The sequence below is a fragment of the Dipteris shenzhenensis genome, chromosome 9 (genome assembly GCF_047967505.1).
Source record: "Dipteris shenzhenensis isolate YYH24624 ecotype China chromosome 9, Dip_SZ_1.0, whole genome shotgun sequence".
NCBI classification, from domain to species: domain Eukaryota; kingdom Viridiplantae; phylum Streptophyta; class Polypodiopsida; order Gleicheniales; family Dipteridaceae; genus Dipteris; species Dipteris shenzhenensis.
Window position 1 is genome coordinate 3,350,916 of NC_141604.1, and position 18,103 is coordinate 3,369,018.

General features: G+C 43.4%; 1 protein-coding gene across 1 annotated transcript in view; it reads left to right on the forward strand.

Moving 5' to 3' along the window:
• Window positions 1–17,284, forward strand: part of LOC147898082 (uncharacterized) — a 35,308-nt gene extending 18,024 nt beyond the window's left edge. The window contains exons 5-7 of the mRNA XM_087379433.1: window positions 16,063–16,200; window positions 16,464–16,600; window positions 16,700–17,284. Coding sequence (XP_087235559.1) covers window positions 16,063–16,200; window positions 16,464–16,600; window positions 16,700–16,956 — 532 coding nt within the window. The 3' untranslated portion in view covers window positions 16,957–17,284. The remainder of the gene's footprint in view (window positions 1–16,062; window positions 16,201–16,463; window positions 16,601–16,699) is intronic.
• Window positions 17,285–18,103: the final 819 nt, after the last annotated feature.

Genomic DNA, 18,103 nt, shown 5'->3' on the forward strand with positions numbered 1-18,103 from the left:
AACACAGCCAGGGCAGAGGAGGAGGAGCCTGGGCCAGTGGCAGTCTGCCACGTGGCCAGGCAGGTCCGCAAAAGCAGCAGACCAAGTTAGGTCAAACAGGCCCTTGGTCGGTTTACTACAGTTGGCCATTTTGGGGTCCTTGAGGCCTATAAAAGGGAGCTCTCCAGTGCTCATTCTTCATCCAATTGAAGAGCAGCTTTAGGGAGCTGATCAGGCTGCTTCAAGGTGCCATTGAGGAGGATACAATGCCTAGTGTCATAATCTCCAGCCCAATCTGAGTCATTGTAAGCATGCATTTGCAAGTCAACCTCCCCCAAGCCATAAGACTTTGTGCCTTGCAAGTAACGGAAAATGTGTTTTACACTTGCCAATGTGCTGTCTTTGGGCTGTGCATATATTTGCTCACCTATGATGCTGCAAACTGAATATCGGGCCATGTATTGCACAAATAAATGAGGCATCCAACAGCCTGGCTGTGGAGTGTGGCATCTATTGATTCACTTGCATCATACATAGTAAGCTTCAGCCCTGGTTCCATGGGAGTGGCTGTAGGCTTGCAATCTTGCATGTTGAACCGATCCAAGAGCTTTTGCACATACTTGGATTGCGACATAATAATGCCATGTCTCTCTTGTATAAACTAGATCCCCAAATAAAAATGTAACATGCCCAAATCTGACATGTCAAATGTAGCTTTCAATTCAGCTTTGAAATCTGCAATTTTTTATTGATGTGACCCTGTGAGCAGCATGTCATCTACATAAAGAATGATGACCAAAATATCCCCCCCGCATCCTTCTTGATGTAGAGGCTACTTTCAGTTGGACTGTTATGAAGCCCTTTGCTGGTCAGAAAGCATCAATCTTGGAGTACCATGCACGTGGGACTTGTTTCAGCCCATACAAAGCTTTATTCAGCTACATAAAGAATGATGACCAAAATATTCCCCCAGCATCCTTCTTGATGTAGAGGCTACTTTCAGTTGGACTGTTATGAAGCCCCTTGCTGGTCAGAAAGCATCAATCTTGGAGTACCATGCACGTGGGGCTTGTTTCAGCCCATACATAGCTTTATTCAGCTTGCAAACTTTATGTGCATTAACCAAGCCAGGAGGTTGTTTGACATAAACCTCTTCCAACAAGTCTCCATTTATCTCCAATTGATGAATCGTCCAATCAAAATCTGCAGCCATAGCTTGTTTCAGCCCATACATAGCTTTATTCAGCTTGCAAACTTTATGTGCACTAACCAAGCCAGGAGGTGGTTTGACATAAACCTCTTCCAACAAGTCTCCATTTATCTCCAATTGATGAATAGTCCAATCAAAATGTGCAGCCATAGCAATAACTGATCTGATAGTGGTCATCCTGGAAGTAGGAGCAAATGTCTCCTCATAGTCAATGCTCTTCTTCTGAGCATAGCCTTTTGCAACCAGCCGTGCATTGTACTTGTCAATGGACCCATCTGACTTTCTTTTTACTTTGAAAATCCATTTGGTACCTATGGCATTCTTTCTTGGTGGCAAATCCACATGATTTCAGGTCTGTTTTTTTCTCAATGGACTGCAACTCATATTGCATGGCATTCATCCAATGCACATTGTCCTTAGCTTCTTCAAAAGTATTAGGCTCTTGCTCATCAAGAAGAGTACTTGCATAAGCTGATGCAACAGAAAGAGCCCCCTCTTCGTGCCTGCTGCACTACGAGTTCTGCTAGGCAAAGGAGCATCAAGTTTACTCTTCCGGAGAGTTTGGACCAGCCAATCGGGAACATATTTGGATGCATGTAGTTTTGTAATCTCTTTCCTTGATATCATCTTCCATTGCCTGTGGAGGAACCAAATCAACTGGTGGCTGAATCAGGGCATGTGGAACATGAGGAGCTTGCTGCTTAGCAGGGATGTCAGATGCAGAACCCAAAGCAATGGGTATTAACCTCTCAAAAACATCATCTGGCTCTTTCTCATTAAGTAGAGTACCTGCATAAGCTGATTCAACAGAAAGAGCCCCCCCTTCGTGCCTTGTTGCACTATGAGTTTTGCCAGGCAAAGGAGCATCAAGTTTACTCTTCGTGAGAGTTTGGAGCAGCCAATTAGGAACAGATTTGGCTGCATGTATTTATGTAATCTCTTTCCTGACAGCATCTTCCATTGCTTGTGGAGGAACTAAATCAGCCGGTGCTTGAACCAGGGCATGTGGAACATGAGGAGCTTGTTGCAAATTCTGATTTTAAGTAGGGATGTTAGATGCGGAACCCAAAGCAATGGGTATTAACCCCTAAAAAACATCATCGGATGTAGAAGAAGCTAACACATTAAATTCAGCTTGTGTATGTGCTGAATTTTCTGAATTCATCTAGAGGTATATGCTTCTGCCGTATTAGTGGACATGCAAATTTTACCTTGTGAAGTTTTCGTCCAAGTTGCGGCTTGCTGGTATTGTGATAATTCTTTCTATCTTAAATGGTGCGTTGTCCTATCAGCTAGATTTAGATTTAGATGCTCGCTGGGGAGAGACTAAAATGAAAATGTTTAGACTTCACAAGCAGTTGTAGCTTGAATGAAGAGATTTTGGACTACCTTTTGATTAGCCTTCTCCTTTAGTGCTAGCCTTCATCATGGCTGAGTCTGCCCTTCACCTTCGGAGTGCCGACAGAAACTCAGTACGAAGACTTTCTATAAATGGATGCTCAAGTATGTGTGGGTGTGTGGATTTGTATGTGTGAGAGCATATTTTTATACTATGGTGTACACCCACTGTTGGGCGCTGATGACGTCAGTGGGGATGTCATAGTAGCTAGTCCCTGCTATGCATGATGGAGTTTATGGTTTTCAACCTTGTGAGTGACTATCATGAGATTGAAACTGCACTATGTTGTGTTTTTAGAGGATGAGTTTGGGAATTTTCCTGGATTCATCTAGGTATATGAATTTTCTAAAAAGATTACATCTCTTGCGTGAAGCAGGATTGTAGAGATTGTAATCTTTGCTCTCTGCACTATACCCAACAAATATGCATTTAATTGCCTTGTCTGAGAGCTTATGTTGAAACTCAACATGCACATGGGCATATGCAACACATCCAAAGACACGAAAGTGTTTCACTGAAGGCTTTCTCCCATGCCAAACTTCGTAAGGAGTCTTTGGTTTCAAAGCTTTAGTAGGAGCCCGATTCAAAACATAGTTGGCACACATGAGGCCCTTAAGCCAAAACTTGTGAGGCAACTTTTTGCTTGTGAGCATGCATCTATCCATCTCCATAAGAGTTTGATTCTTCCGCTTAGCTTTGCCATTTTGCTGAGGGGTAAGCCTCACTGTAAGTTGATGTGTAATGCCTTTCTCTTTCAAATAAGCCTCAAATTCATGAGACATATACTCTCCCCCTCTATCTATGCATAGAATTTGAACCGTGAGGCATGCTTCATTCTCAAGCTTTTTTGCTACAAAGTGTCGAAAATGCTTAAACACATCTGATTTTTTCTTTAAACCATAGACCCAAGTGTAGTTTGAGTAGTCATCAATAGATGTGACATAATAGAGATAACCACCCAATGCAGGAGTCCTCATGGAACCATAGACATCACTATGAATGAGCTGTAATTTCCGAATAGTTGATACCACACCATGCTTCTTGAAGGAAAACCTGTGCATCTTTCCAAGTAAGCACCCTTCACAGGCATGAGGGGGAGGTGACTCCAAAGGAGGAAAAGCATCAATTATAGAATGTTTTTGAAGTGTCATCAAGTTGCCATAACTCATATGCCCATATCTAGCATGCCATAACTCCACATTCTGCATAGTAGTAGTGGTCCAATTATCTCGAACACGGAGAAATTGCAGCCCAATCACAAAAGCCCCAATTTCTTGGGAGAAATTGCAACCAGAAAGGGAAAATTGACTAAAAGCCCCAAATGTTTCCAAAATTGCACTTTGCCTACAAAAACCCCAAATCTAACTATAAATGTGTGCAAATGAGCACACAAATGCACCTGCAAAGAGAATGTGACACCCAAGAGTTGGATTGCAAGAATGTGACACCCGGGAGCAAATTTGTACGGCAGTGACTACGGGCTTGTACACGATGATCTGTACGGCACTATATGGTACAATTGACGCAGCTTGTACGGACCAATCTGACTGTACGAAGATTTATGTATGGCACCCGATGGCGGCGTACTGACGGCGTTGTACGGATGGTTGGCGTATGTATGTGTGACGTTGTACATGCAACAAATGTACAGTCCGTATGGATTGTACGAAAACTTGACGTCTGAGCTGTACGACAAGGTACGGGTGGCGAGGCTGCAAATTAGCTTGACAATGGGCTCGAGGTCCGAGATCAGAGGGGCAAGCTTGATAATGAGCTCTAGGTTTGGGAGCAGAGGCAAGCTTTGATACCAAATGAAAGCAAAAGGAGAGATAGAGAGCAAACCACAAACGCACTGAATAGAAGAGATAAAGGAAAACATACAAGAGGTGAAGGTGTTGTCTAAGTGACAAAACCTGTTTCTATCCGCTAACCGTAGTTAGGGATCCTAACTGTGGTTAGGGGAAAAAACCTCTAAAGAGGAAAAAGTACCCCTAACTCACTTATTGACTACACATTGGTCATTGCCATGAATTATGGCGATAATTCCAACATGTACACGAGTGCTAAATGGCATACAAAATGGATACCCATTGGAGTATCATGTTGTTATAAAATGACTGCGATAATGATAGGAACTCCCCTAACTGTTGCGGAAGCCTCCTGTTGAACTAGGTGCATGAAGAGGATTGTTAGGGCTGCGCCCATGGCTCTTGGATATGCGGGATCTGCCGTGCCATACAACTGTAGCTTGGAACTCTAGAGGCCAAAACTAGATGGGAATGAGGGAATTGTATCAACCGATGATCGACTAGACCCGACGATTGACTAGACCAATCATTTAGGCAATAGACTTGGTTGGTTGGTTGACTAGCCGACTTGGCTAGGCCAATTGTCCCGACTTGGTCCGGCTTGGTTTGGGTGCGTTGTGCGTAGATAAGTCCTCGTTGGTCTTGTCACAACATCCATCCACTCTTTGTTGTCAAAAGCATCCTTATGGCATAAAGGCTCCTCATTACAAGTTGTGGCAATCAACGCAACATCTTAAAAATGGCCATGCATTGGCCATGCATCCGTGCCAATGAATTGTATTTATCCCAAGAAATAAAACGAAATACTTTATTTTGACTCCGCTCAAAGAATGTTGACTTTGGTCAACTAGAGAAAGTCATTGTTTTTACTTTTGTGCTTGGTGGGGATGCCTATAGAGGATTAGGATTAGTCAAGAGTACAAGAATGCATGTATTATCTAACCGTTAATGGGTGAAATGTGTTGAAATTATTTTATTTGTGACAGGAGATTAGAGAGTGCTAAATTCCCCACATTTTAAGGGGGAAAGCACTTTTAAGTGGAGCAATCAGCTAAAAAGAAGGGCCCGCAAGCGTGAAAGACACTACAATGAATTGGGGAACCCAATCTCTAGGAAAGTCCTTGCTTTGCAGTCAAGTCAGCCTACTTTGGCTAAAAGCCCTAGCTTTTTGTGGGAAAAGCCAAAAAGGATGGCTGGCCTCCTAGTCTATATATTAAGAGCCTTCATGCTCTTTGTACGATTTGAGAACCTGCTAGTTCTATTGCTCCCGTGTGAGCCTTCTTTTTATCATGTTATTTTCTTATTGAAATAAAATCCTTCAGGGGGTCGAGCCCTTGTTTCTAGGCCCTATTCTGTTGTGCTCTCGTCTCTCCCTCTTTCCTTCCTAGTTTTGAGTGTTTTTCTAGCTGAATCATTGCTATCCTTCACTTGCATGTGCTTTCGGTAATCCAAAATAGTCTTGGACCTGAGATTCAAAGTACTTTGAGCTGCTGCGTTTTGCTGAAGGCCCGTGAGTGCCAGTCGACTGAGATAAAGCTTAAAGCGAAAAGACACCCCTGAGCTTGCTAGGTGATCCAGAGAAGGAGCGAGCAGATCAAGCTTAAAGTGTGAGCTGCTCAAATTTTGCTCACACTTTGGCATCTTCAGGGCATCATACTCCCGGAGAATTTCGCCCGGCCCCAAGTAGTTCTAACAGGACCTCCAGGAAAGGGAGCGAATCACGTGGATACTGAATTGTTGGCAATCCCAGAACAGGTCCACGCTGACGATTGGAAATGGAGCGATTTGGCCCAAAGGCAATCCCAGATTCGTAGTGAATTATTGTGACTGCTGATTTCTGTTCGAGGTCAGCCATCAAGTATGCCTACCATACACTCCGCAATGCGAATTGGTGGTCTTTACAAGCTGACAGCACTCTCTTATCTGTGCGGAATTGTGAGCTTCTATGTGTGGGTTTTGGGTCTGTTAAAACAGCAATGATATATCGGATGATTCCCTGTTAGAGATCCAGCATTTGTATCTATGAATTGAGATCAGTAGAACTCTGAATCAATTCTGCCAAAGTGTAATTGCTAATTTCACAGTGCTAGATCTTTTGAAATGCTATGTGGCTGAGTAGAAATCAGAATGGGAAAAGCACCCTCCCTCTAGGGGAGTTTGCTTACAACACCACCACTCAGCTCTCGATGGAAAATCACTATTTGAAGTGGTCTATGGGACGGTGATTTCCACCTATCCTAATGACCAAAGATGACATATTTGTAGCTGATCAGTATGTTAGAGACTTAGATACAAAGATCTAGAAGAGAAGTATAAGAAGGCTGCATCCCAGATTCGTAGTGAATTATTGTGACTACTGCGTGTGCTGATTTCTGTTCGAGGTCGGCCATCAAGTATGCCTACCATACACTCCGTTATGCGAATTTGTGGTCTTTACAAGCTGACAACTCTCTTATTTGTGCGGAATTGTGAGCTTCTATGTGTGGGTTTTGGGTCTGTCAAAACAGCGATGAAATATCGGTTGATTCCCTGTTAGAGATCCAGCATTTGTATCTATGAATTGAGATCAGTAGAACTCTGAATCAATTCTGCCAAAGTGTAATTGCTAATTTCACAATGCTAGATCTTTTGAAATGCCATGTGGCTGAGTAGAAATCAGAATGGGAAAAGTACCCTCCCTCTAGTGGAGTTTGCTTACAACACCACCACTCAGCTCTCGATAGAAAATCACTATTTGAAGTGGTCTATGGGAGGGTGATTTTGCCACCTATCCTTGTAGCTGATCAGTATGCTAGAGACTTAGATACAGCTTTTGCTCATGTTCACACAGCAATAGAAAGATCTAGGAGAGAAGTATAAGAGGGCTGCAACTCCTCCAATCAGAGCAGATTATGTATCACACAGAAAAGAAAGGGCCCCGAGGCAAGGTCACTCATAAGTACCTAGTAAAGTTCAAGAATTACTCGGCATTGGATGCCAATTGGGTGGACGAAGAGTTTTTCTGGAGTATCGACGGATTTTGCTATTACAAAAGGAGGCTTTTCAATTGAGGATGACTGACTAGAACGAGGGGATGTCACGGAGTTGTATTTATGCCAAGGAATATAGAGAAACACTTTATTTTGACTACCATCAAAGAGGGTTGACTTTGGTCAACTAGAAGGCGTCTTTATTTAAGTATTTGTTGGCCTGCCACGTTTCAAGTGGAAGCCTAAGTAACGATGGCTGAGCTTGGCAAAGCGAAATTCATGTTTTGAAATTCTTTTGGTTTCCATTTTTGTCCCACTACTATTGGTCCAAGCTAGACTTTCCTATTCACTATTAGTCTAGTTCAATTTACTATTTCAGTCCTCTCTCTCTCTCTCTCTCTCTCTCTCTCTCTCTCAAGCTTCCCTACCTCCATGCCCTTGCTCCTCGATTGTCTCCAACTCGTTTGCTGCTGCTTTCGCCTCTAGTTCTTGGAATTTCCTCCACCAATTACCTTTTGAAAAGGCCTTATGAATGGCAAAAATCTTTCAACTTGTTTTTACTTTTGTGCTTTGTGGGGATGCCCGTAGAGGACTAGAATTAGTCAAGAGCACAAGAATACATGCATTAGCTACTCATTAATGGGTGAAATGTGTTGGAATTGTTTGATTTGTGACACGAGATAAGAAAGTGCTAAATTCACCCACCTTTAAGTGGAGCGATCTGTGAGAAGTGCAGCGGTGCTGAGCAACAATGGAGAGAAAACAGCAAACACTCATAGAGGAAAAACTGAAAAGAAGAGAGCCAAGAGAGACTTGCACAAGGATCTCAGGGAAAACTTCTCAACTGCTGGAGAAATCCTCTGTTCAACTGACAACTGACTAGGAGGGTAGGGGGCAGCCGACTATGCTGGTAGGGCCGACTAGGGCTAGGGGCTATAAAGGCCCCCAACCAGGGTGCTTACTAGGTGCCATGATTTCAGCCTAGTGGCAGCACTAGGTAGGCCCTAGCACAAGCCCGCAACAGCCCAAACCTGCCCTATGCCTCCTCCATGTCATCGTGGACGGGGCAGCATCTCTCTCTCTCTCTCTCTCTCTCAGCTCATGGGCAGAAGAGGCACAGAAAAGAACCACCGGACAGGCAGGCTTTCGCAAGGAGCACAGGACAGCCAACCACCTTATTACCTTAAGGGTCCTCATGGATGGATGCAGACTGAGAGGACGCACTCTATTTTGTTGTTTTGTGGATTTCAAGAAAGCATTTGACACAGTTCCAAGAGGAGGATTATGGAAGACAATGCAAGAAATAGGAGTCCCTTTGGCCTTAAGGGTAGGCATCTCTCGCATCTATGAAAAGGTATTATGCCGACTCAAACAAACACAAGGTATGTCTGATGTATTTGAGAGCAATATGGGAGTGAAGCAAGGCTGCCCTCTATCGCCTACCTTGTTCGGAATATGCATTGACCAACTGGAGGAACTCATCAATGAATTTGCAGTAGAGAAAGGGTTGCAAGGACCGCAATTGGGGCTTTGGACAGTGCTATTGTTGTTATACGTAGATGATGTCGTTCTTTTTGCATACGATCCGGAATCTATGCACAAACTTTTACAAGTGCTTAAGACTTTTTGTAGGGAAAGCGGGCTGCAAGTAAATGTCGGAAAAACAAAGATGATGGCAGTCTGTACCAATCAGCCAGAACATCCCCCTGAGATCACCTTTGATGGAGAGATCATTGAGTATGTCAGCACCTTCAAATACTTAGGGGTTGATATCCCGACAGATCACAGATGGTGGCAATGTATACATAGAAGGATGGACACTGGTTGGGGGAAGTACTATCAGCTTGAGAATGATTGCAGGCACACCGACACTAGGAACTAGAAAATTCGAAATGAATTGTTTGATGCATATGTAGTGCAGACAGTATTATATGGAGTGGAAGTATGGGGAGGCGGCATTTCAGCCTCTACATGGAATGATATTGAGAAAATGCAAAAAGCTTTCTTAAGGAGACACCTTGGTGTCAAACCCACTACTCCATACTCAATACTTTTGTTGGAAACGGGAAGGAGACCGATTGAATTTCATGCATTGATCAGAGTTATGCAATACCTAATAGAGGTGCAGCAAATGCAACCTGATAGGTTGCCTCATAAAGCATGGAATGCCAGCATAGCTTCAAAAGAACTACAAAAGTAAGGTCATCTGCACAGGATGGGCAACCGACATAAGAAAATGGTTCAGCAGATGGAAAGTGGAAGCATATTTGACCATGCCGCCTGAAAAGGTCAACATGCAAGAGTTTCAACTGTCTTTACTGAGCACTTTGCGGAATCACTGGTTGACAAGTGAAAAGAGGGTAAAGCTGGAATATTACCAAGACAACATAAATCCCACATGTTGGTCTACATACATGTCCATAGAGACTCATGCTCAATCTTATATTAGCACACCTATCCCCCTTCTATATCGCAAAAACATCGCTAGGTTCCGTACCAGATCTCATACATTTGCCATTGAGCAGGGAGCTTGGATACACCAGCCCAGACATGCTAGAGTTTGTACCCTTTGTGACATGCAGGCAGTTGAGACGGAGGCACATGTAGCTCTACAGTGCCCCCGATATGCACATATCAGGGAGGACTACCAGTAGATACTGGGGGACTTCGCTCAGTTGACATCAGTTCTCTTCACTGCCTCTCCGGCAGCATTGGGATCTTTGTCACTCGTCTTTTTACCTGTCGTCAGGAACTCATAGACTCCTGACCCCTCTCCTTGAGGAGACTCTTTTTACATTGTATCGAGACGGGTCCCATGGGTCATTTTTTGGTCCCCTGAGGACGCTAATAAATTCTACTTCTACTTCTACTTCTCTCTCTCTCTCTCTGTGCCTCTCCCGGGCGGGCAAACCCACAAACATGGCATGATGGCCCTCACTCTCCTCACATGGGCGGGCAGACCCACAAGCAAGGCCCTCACTTAGTGAACGTGGAGATGACACCTCTAACACGATCCGCTTAAAAGGACCTGCATGCGAGAAAGTAGCTACAACTAGTCGGGGCACCCAATCTCCAGGAAAGCAAGCAAGTCAAGTCAGCCTACTTTGGCTAAAAGCCCCAGCTTCTTGTGGGAAAAGCCAAAAAGCATGGCCCCTAGTCTAAATATTCAAGAGCCTTGATGCTCTTTGTACGATTTAAGTACTGCCAGTTCTATTACTCTTTTGTGAGCCTTCTTTACCAGTTCTATTACTCTCTTGTGAGCCTTCTTTGTATCGAGTTATTTTGTTGTTGAAATAAAATCGCCCAGCCCTTAAGTCTGGGCCTTAGCGTGTTGTGTGCTCTTCTCTCCCCCTCTCCTTCCTAGTTTTGAATGCTTTTCTAGCTGAATCCTTCACTCCCATGAGCTTTCAGCAATCGGAAATAGTCTTGGACCTGAGATTTGAAGTACTTAGAGCTGCTGCGTCCTGCTTAAGGCCCGTGAGTGCACGTTGGCTGAGTTACAATCTGACGTTGTGCATCTCATGTACGGGCATCCAAAAGGTTCAGCCTGCTTGGGACCGTTTTGTGCAACAACCCTTTCCTCGGTAACTGCTTGCTTAATAATACTGTCATCTTGCAGAGGCAAATCAGGCTGAGCATGTGGATGTATGTGCTCCAGGTTGCTAAAAAAATGAGAAGATTCACGGGACATGTATTCACCCCCCTATAGTGTGGACTGTAAGGAGCTTGTGTCCGCTCTCATTTTTAGCCATGGCAAAAAAATGCTGAAAAGTAGCAAAGACATATGACTTGGATTTCAAAGGGTAAATCCAAGTGTGCCTGTTAAAGTCATCCACAAAAGCTACAAGCCTCCAAGAGATGCTGTCTTCATTGGTCCACATACGTCACCATGAACCAAGTGCATGCACCAACAGTCCCATCCTTGGAAAAGGAGAACCTGTGCATCTTCCCCAACAAGCATCCCTCACAAATGTTCTTTGAAAATGAATGCATGCCCAAGTCTCTCATGCTGTAGGTGAGTGCAGCAATAACTGAATCAGCTACTGCATTGCCTCAATAACAGTCCCTCTTTTATAAGAGTCAACATTATACAGCCCTCCGATAAGTGTTCCAGTGATTACAATGCTGGTAGCCTGCTGGAAGTCATGCATAGCATAATGATAACCATCAAAGATCTCTATATAGCCATTGGTAGCAATGTCAGCAAATAAAACCTCCAATAGAGTGACTGTGTCAGCTGAGACTGATGTGACTTCCACTTGATCAATGCCTCTCACTGGATAAGATGCATTGTTGGGACATGTAACTATGCCTCCCTTACGTGCATCCATTCTTCCAGTAGGTGATGTACTTGGAAGCTCCACTATCAAAGTACCAATCGGACATGGAATCAGCAAGTTGCATCATGCTTGGAAGGATCGTAATGGCATGTGACAACAAATGCCCAATCATCAAGGGCACTATTTGCTGCCTCGTGGATATGCTCACCTGCAGTAGGAGCATTTGAAACTACAAGTATTGACTGCTGCTTTTTCTTTGCCAAAGCAATGCGCTTTCTGCATTTTGAAATGTCATGTCCGGGCTTCGTGAAGTAGTTGCATCTCTTTTTTCTTGCCATCACCCTGGCGAGAAGGAGATAAGGTATCATCATTATTCTCAGGCCTGCTGACATTCTTGCCTCCCTTGCTGGTACCTTTATTGTCAGTGGCAAAGGCTTGACCTAGATTCGTGGAGGCAGTCTAGTTTGCATGGCTTCTCCTGCAAAAGCAGTGTGACAAGCGGACCAAAAGTATAGTGGTTGGGACTACCCATGGCCACCAACCTCAATCTAGTAGCGAAGCCCTGATAAGAATTAGGAAGTCCCCTAAGGATAGTAGACACAATGTGAGGGTCCAGCACAATCTCATCACATCAATATTAATAAGCTACTCTTTGTAGTTCTTTATCTTTGTCAAGTAAGCATCCATTCTGTTCCCTTTTTGACACCATCTAACTGCTTACACAAAAATGCAGCTTTGGCCTTGTTCTTGAGTTGATAAAGAGCAGCCAGAACAATAAACCTTTTCATGGACGAGGTAATCAAAGCTTGTGCTTGAGCGTCTCTCCCATCCCATCGGATCTAGTCTTTGAGTAGGAGGCACTGCAGCAGTAGTGGTAGATGATCTGGAGCTAGCAACGGTACCACCACCCATGACAACGGGTGCCTAAGACAGGTCCCACCTCCGTTCCTGCAACAGTACCCCCAATATTTTTGGCAACCAACACCACGTATGACTTACATTGGATAGGTGATGCCATCGAGCTTATCCTCTGTGGAAATATCCCAAGCCAATCATTGCTTGCCATTGCAAAATCCCCAAACAAGTAAAAGTGCTGTGTACAAATGCAATTGGCTAAGCCTCAAGACTTTCATTGCAAATAATCTTTGTGTGCACAAAAAGCAGTCTATAATTTTTTAAAATCTGGGCAAAATGTGACAGCAACAATCTGCAAATGTGACTACAATATCTGCAAAAATATCAGCCAAATGCATGAATCTTCCCATTGATTGCTTAGGTTCTTGAAAAGGAAAAATCCTAGGGCACAAAGCAAAGCAATGGAGCAAAAGCCCCAATTTTTGCAAGCCAAATGTGTGAAAAATAGAGGACAATAACTTATCAGGGACTTTTAAGGTAGAAGACAGCAAATTTGCCAAATGCTCCAAATTTCGAGAGGGCGATTGTTCCCAAAACGAGTTTAAATGCAAGGAAATGCCAAATGTACTGTGCGAGTCCAATCTTCTTTGCAATGTGCTGCCAATAGACACAAAAGCCACAAAATGTGAGGCCTAAAGTCATCTGAGTTGACTGTACTTAAAACGCAATCTGCAGGTAGAGCAGAACTAGAAATTGGAGCTGAACTAGAGCTGTCAAGATCAAGCAGAATTGTCGAATCAGTTGGGAGTTATAAAATTTCCTACAGTTGTATGGACTGTACGGGTGGACGACTGTATGGCAATTCTGAGCAAGCGACAGTGTGTAGGGATGATTGTATGGAGAGGTACTTGTCTAGCAAACAAAAGATGGATCTGGCTGGAGCTCCTTTAAATGGTGGCTAAATCTGCTTTTATGGTAACTTGAACAACTATCAAGTACACTGCTTTGATACCACTATTGAGTGGAATGCAATGGAGGGAACCAAGCTCAATTGTACTTGCAAGAATGAATAGTGAATGAAAGTACAAGTCTAGTCATGTAGGCAGAACTTAGGACTAAGTGTACTAACCCTAGATAGGACTAGTACTAACTGGATCACCTGTCCTGATCTAGCCTACAAGGCTCATACTAGGGAAAATGTGGCAACAGGAGTCTCCTTCCTTCACGCAAAGGGCTCCATCAAACTGAGCTGGAAGAGAGATCTGTTTGATGAAGTAGATGCTCTAGGCGATGAGGAGCCTATGCACTCATTCATTCAGGCCACCGAATCCTTTGAAGACTTAACACTGAGGGAGTTTCCAGTGATTAAGTCTGCCTCTCTTTATCGACGACACCTTGATCTTTTCGAGGATTTTGCCCATCATTAAATATCACCTGTAATGGATCTTCTAGCTTTTGAAGGATAAGCAAGCTATACATCAATTCTCAAAAGAAGGCTCATGCGTTCACCTTCTGGGGCTAAGAGCTGAGGGGATTAGTAAATCAAATAGCTGGCACTGCGAGAAGATGAATTGAGGTGAGAAATCTTCATCTATATTCCCTACTTGATGCCGTCTTCTTTATCGCTGATTTTTCATTGGAGGCTATCCTTCAGGATTTTTTTAAAGAATTGTCCTTTTATAAGACATAGGGATGATCACTGATGATACAATGAGAAATCAAAGCTCTACTAAGAATATTATGTAGAGAGAAAACTTGAGAGCTGAGGACTCTTGGGAGCTGTTGAATGTGATTGGTGTATCCTACTTTGTTTATCATGATCTTGAAATCTTCGAAATACACATGCCCAATGTCAGGCAAACTTATCATTTTGCTTGCAGTCTTCCAAGGACCAAGATGGATCTGTGGTCCTAAATGGAATGGAGCTGAATTGATGTGAGCAACTACAAAGAGGCAGACTGTATGATGAAGAATGGCAAAGTTTTCTAGGCCATACGGAGGCAATTAGGTGCCTGCACATGGCAGGGTATTGATATTTAGTGTATGTGGGAATTTTCTAGGCAGCTCCTCCCCTGGAAACCTTCTTGTCTGAATTGAAATCACACAGCATTAAGACACTTCTTCATGAAATCGGGAACCCATGGAAACCATCGTTCCATGGAAGGCTTCTCATGTTAACATCGATGAAACCGTCCTCTGAATTGAAATCATCCACCATTAAGATGCTTCTTCATGCATCATATTTGTATCCAGGGATCTCAGGACAGTGCCAAGCACAGTAGAAGACATCTTACGATAAAAATTTGAGCCAATAAGGCAAAGAGCTACTGAGGTTGTGAGCTGGTGGAGGGGAGAGCATGGAACTAGGAGGCTCCTGTGACGATGGCTATGGGAGTTGGGATGTTGGGGAAGATGGAGAGTTTCACGTTAGATATTGTCAAGAGGCAGATGGGAAACGGTAAAGAGTACCGAGGTTATGAGCATGGAGGGGAGAGCATGGAAACGGTGGAGGGGAGAGCATGGAAGTAGGAGGCTCCTGCGACGATGGCTATGGGATGTTGGGGAAGGAGAGTTTCACGTTTGATATTGTCAAGAAGCAGACGGGAAACGGCAAGAAAAGCTGAAGAAGCCAGAGCAAAAGAACGTGCAACTACATAAGCTATGAAGTCTCACGACTTGACCACTTACAATTGGCATTTTGTAGAATTCTTCGGCATCACATGCTGAAAAACTTTGCATGTCCGCCGCAGAAAGGCTATTGGTGATGACAGAGCAGAGAGCAAGGAGATCTCATTGATTTGGTTAGCAGTGGGTTCTGTGTTGTGTTCTAGTATCAGGGTTTTTTTGTAATGCCCTTGACAGATGGGCAGATTGGTGTGCTGCAGAGACACCTACGACTAGATGGGATCTCAAATCAATCGAACATCCTGCCTGTTGGATTTTCAAATCTGTGAGGGTCAGTCTGCTGCCCTGAATCATCTCTAGAGACTCTCTCTCTCTCTCTCTCTCTCTCTCTCTCTCTCTCTCTCTCTCTCTCTCAGAGGAAAGAATCTGCAAAATCTGTTCTGCCGGAGAGGTAGAAAATGAGGAGCATGTACTCCTAAGATGCCGAGATGCACACGTGAGAGAGAATGATGGGGACAGAGTAACTTGAAACATTTGTTGGAGCAGCCAGCCAAAAAGCTAGGGAGGGAGCTACATAAAAGAAATCTTGGAACACAGCAACAAGATACATGGACTAGCACACAGCTAGCTCGACAAGTACTCAACACATAGCAAGTTTGTGATACCTTCTTTCACTACTATTGAACCACCAGTCACATAGATCCTGAAGGGTCTCACGTGGACTTTAATGCAAACGAATCGTATCATATCATCTCTCTCTCTCTCTCTTTTGGGGGGGGGGGGGGGAAACGGGCCGTTGATTTGCTTGTCTTCACCAGGTAGTTGATTATCACGGATGTTCTTACTGATATGATATACATTTGTGGAGTAAGTCATGCTATGTTTGACACAAGGTTTGTCAATTCATGCATTAAGATGATCGTATTTCTGGTTGCAGGGTTTGGGATGTCAGAACAAAGGCAGTGGTTCGTAATCTAGAGACCAAGTCTCCATGTACGAGTGTGGAAGTGAGTCGAGATGGACGCTACATCACGACTGCTGATGGAAATAGTGTGAAATTCTGGGACGCCAATCAGTATGTTTTTTCTAAAACAAATGCACATGTGGATATTTATTTTACTTAGGAGAAGGATTTTGAATCAGTGTGAGATGTGCATGTGTACAGTACTCCAAATACAGGCAACCCCCTTGATTGTCTTGTTCGCGCAGTTGGAAGTGCAATCTTTAATGACGTCTTAGGAGCAGAATTGTTTGTCCTTAGGTTTTACTTTTCCTGTGCAGGACTAAGCGACCTTAAGGCCTGTTACTTAAATATTTTGCTATTGTGGTCCTTTCCAGTTTTGGCATGGTTAAGTCCTACACGATGACAAGGCCCGTTGAGTCTGCTTCTCTGGAACCACTAAGAGGCAAGTTCATAGCAGGTGGTGACGACATGTGGGTGCGTCTCTTTGATTTTCAATCAGGAGAAGAAATAGGTCAGCTCTTCGCCCTCATTCTATCCCATTTTGGCCCACTTGAGGTTGAGGAACCAGGAGAGCAGTCTCTGATGTGTTTTCTGGCGTTTGTGATCACAGAATGCAATAAAGGTCATCATGGTCCAGTGCATTGTGTTCGCTTCTCTCCAGGTGGCGAATCCTATGCTTCTGGGTCTGAGGATGGAACCATACGGATCTGGAGGACAGTTGAGACAAGTGGGGATGATTATGATGGTGCCAATGTCAATGGTCTTGGAAGCAGACCCAAAGTTGCGGTAGATGATGTTGTTAGGAAAGTAGAGGGATTTCATATGAATACAGAACCTGAATCAGAAGAGAAGATTGGCAAGCAATAAGCTGATATAGCTTGTACATTCTTATTCCCTTCTGAATTCTGCCTTCTGCTTAGAATCCATGGCTGGCAATCATTAAGGCAAAAAAGTGTCTTGAAGTACAAAAGCTTTGCACATGGGCGGTATGGCGGTATGCCATGGCTGGGCTTGGTTAAATAATTATTGAAATTTGCTTAATGATGCATCAAGGATGGTTTAAAGCATCTTGCATATGAGAGATAGTAGCTATTTACAAAACTGCGCTTGAGTATCTTGGCTCCAAGAATCTTGGAAGTATTTTCATTATCAATTTTGTAACATATATTGAGGGGAAGCATGCTTTTAGGCTTTATTGACCGATACAAGATATGTGCAAGATATGCGTGAGAGTGTCCGACAACTGTGTAGACGTTTTAATGTCATGTTTTTGGGCTCGTCTACTGGGATTCAGTAAGGACTGGATAGGTTTCTTGATGGGTTTGTAGATTTAACTTAATTGTTTTTGAAGGATCCCTCTCCCCCCCCTCTCTCTCTCTCTCTCTCTCTCTCTCTCTCTCTCTCTCTAGGACAAATCAAAGTTGTAGGTTGGAAGAGTTAAAAAACGCCAACAGCCTGAAAAGTGGAGACCAGCATCCCTTGTCATAAAGTGCACTGAAAAAGTCCCTAGATGGTAGAGCATGTTGCTACTTTCAAATCAGTTTAGTGGAGATTTAATGTATGCATGATCACTCATACAAGATAGAGGATATAGCTTATAAAATTAACGAGAGAAAAGAGGGCCATCTCTTTCTCCCTCTTGCCCCTTACTTTACATACATTATCTTGATCTTATTTTACATTGTTAACTATTTTAATTTTATATTTCCCTAATCATGAAAACTCTCGACCTAAGGCGACCATAGGGTAGGCATCTAATTTTGCAAAGAATTAAATATTAATTTTGGATTACCTCTCATAATTTTTGACTTAGCATTGAAGAGGGACCTTAATAAAAAATACATGTTGTGCCCGCTTTGAATTCTTGACCATCCTTGTTATGTCACTAAGCTAGGAAGAAGTAACAATGGCGTCTCCTACTAATTTTTCCCCTACGATAGAGCTAGTAAGAATTAACTCTAGCATCTCGCTTTAGATCCTAGCAATCAACCTCATGAGAGCCGTCTTTTATTGG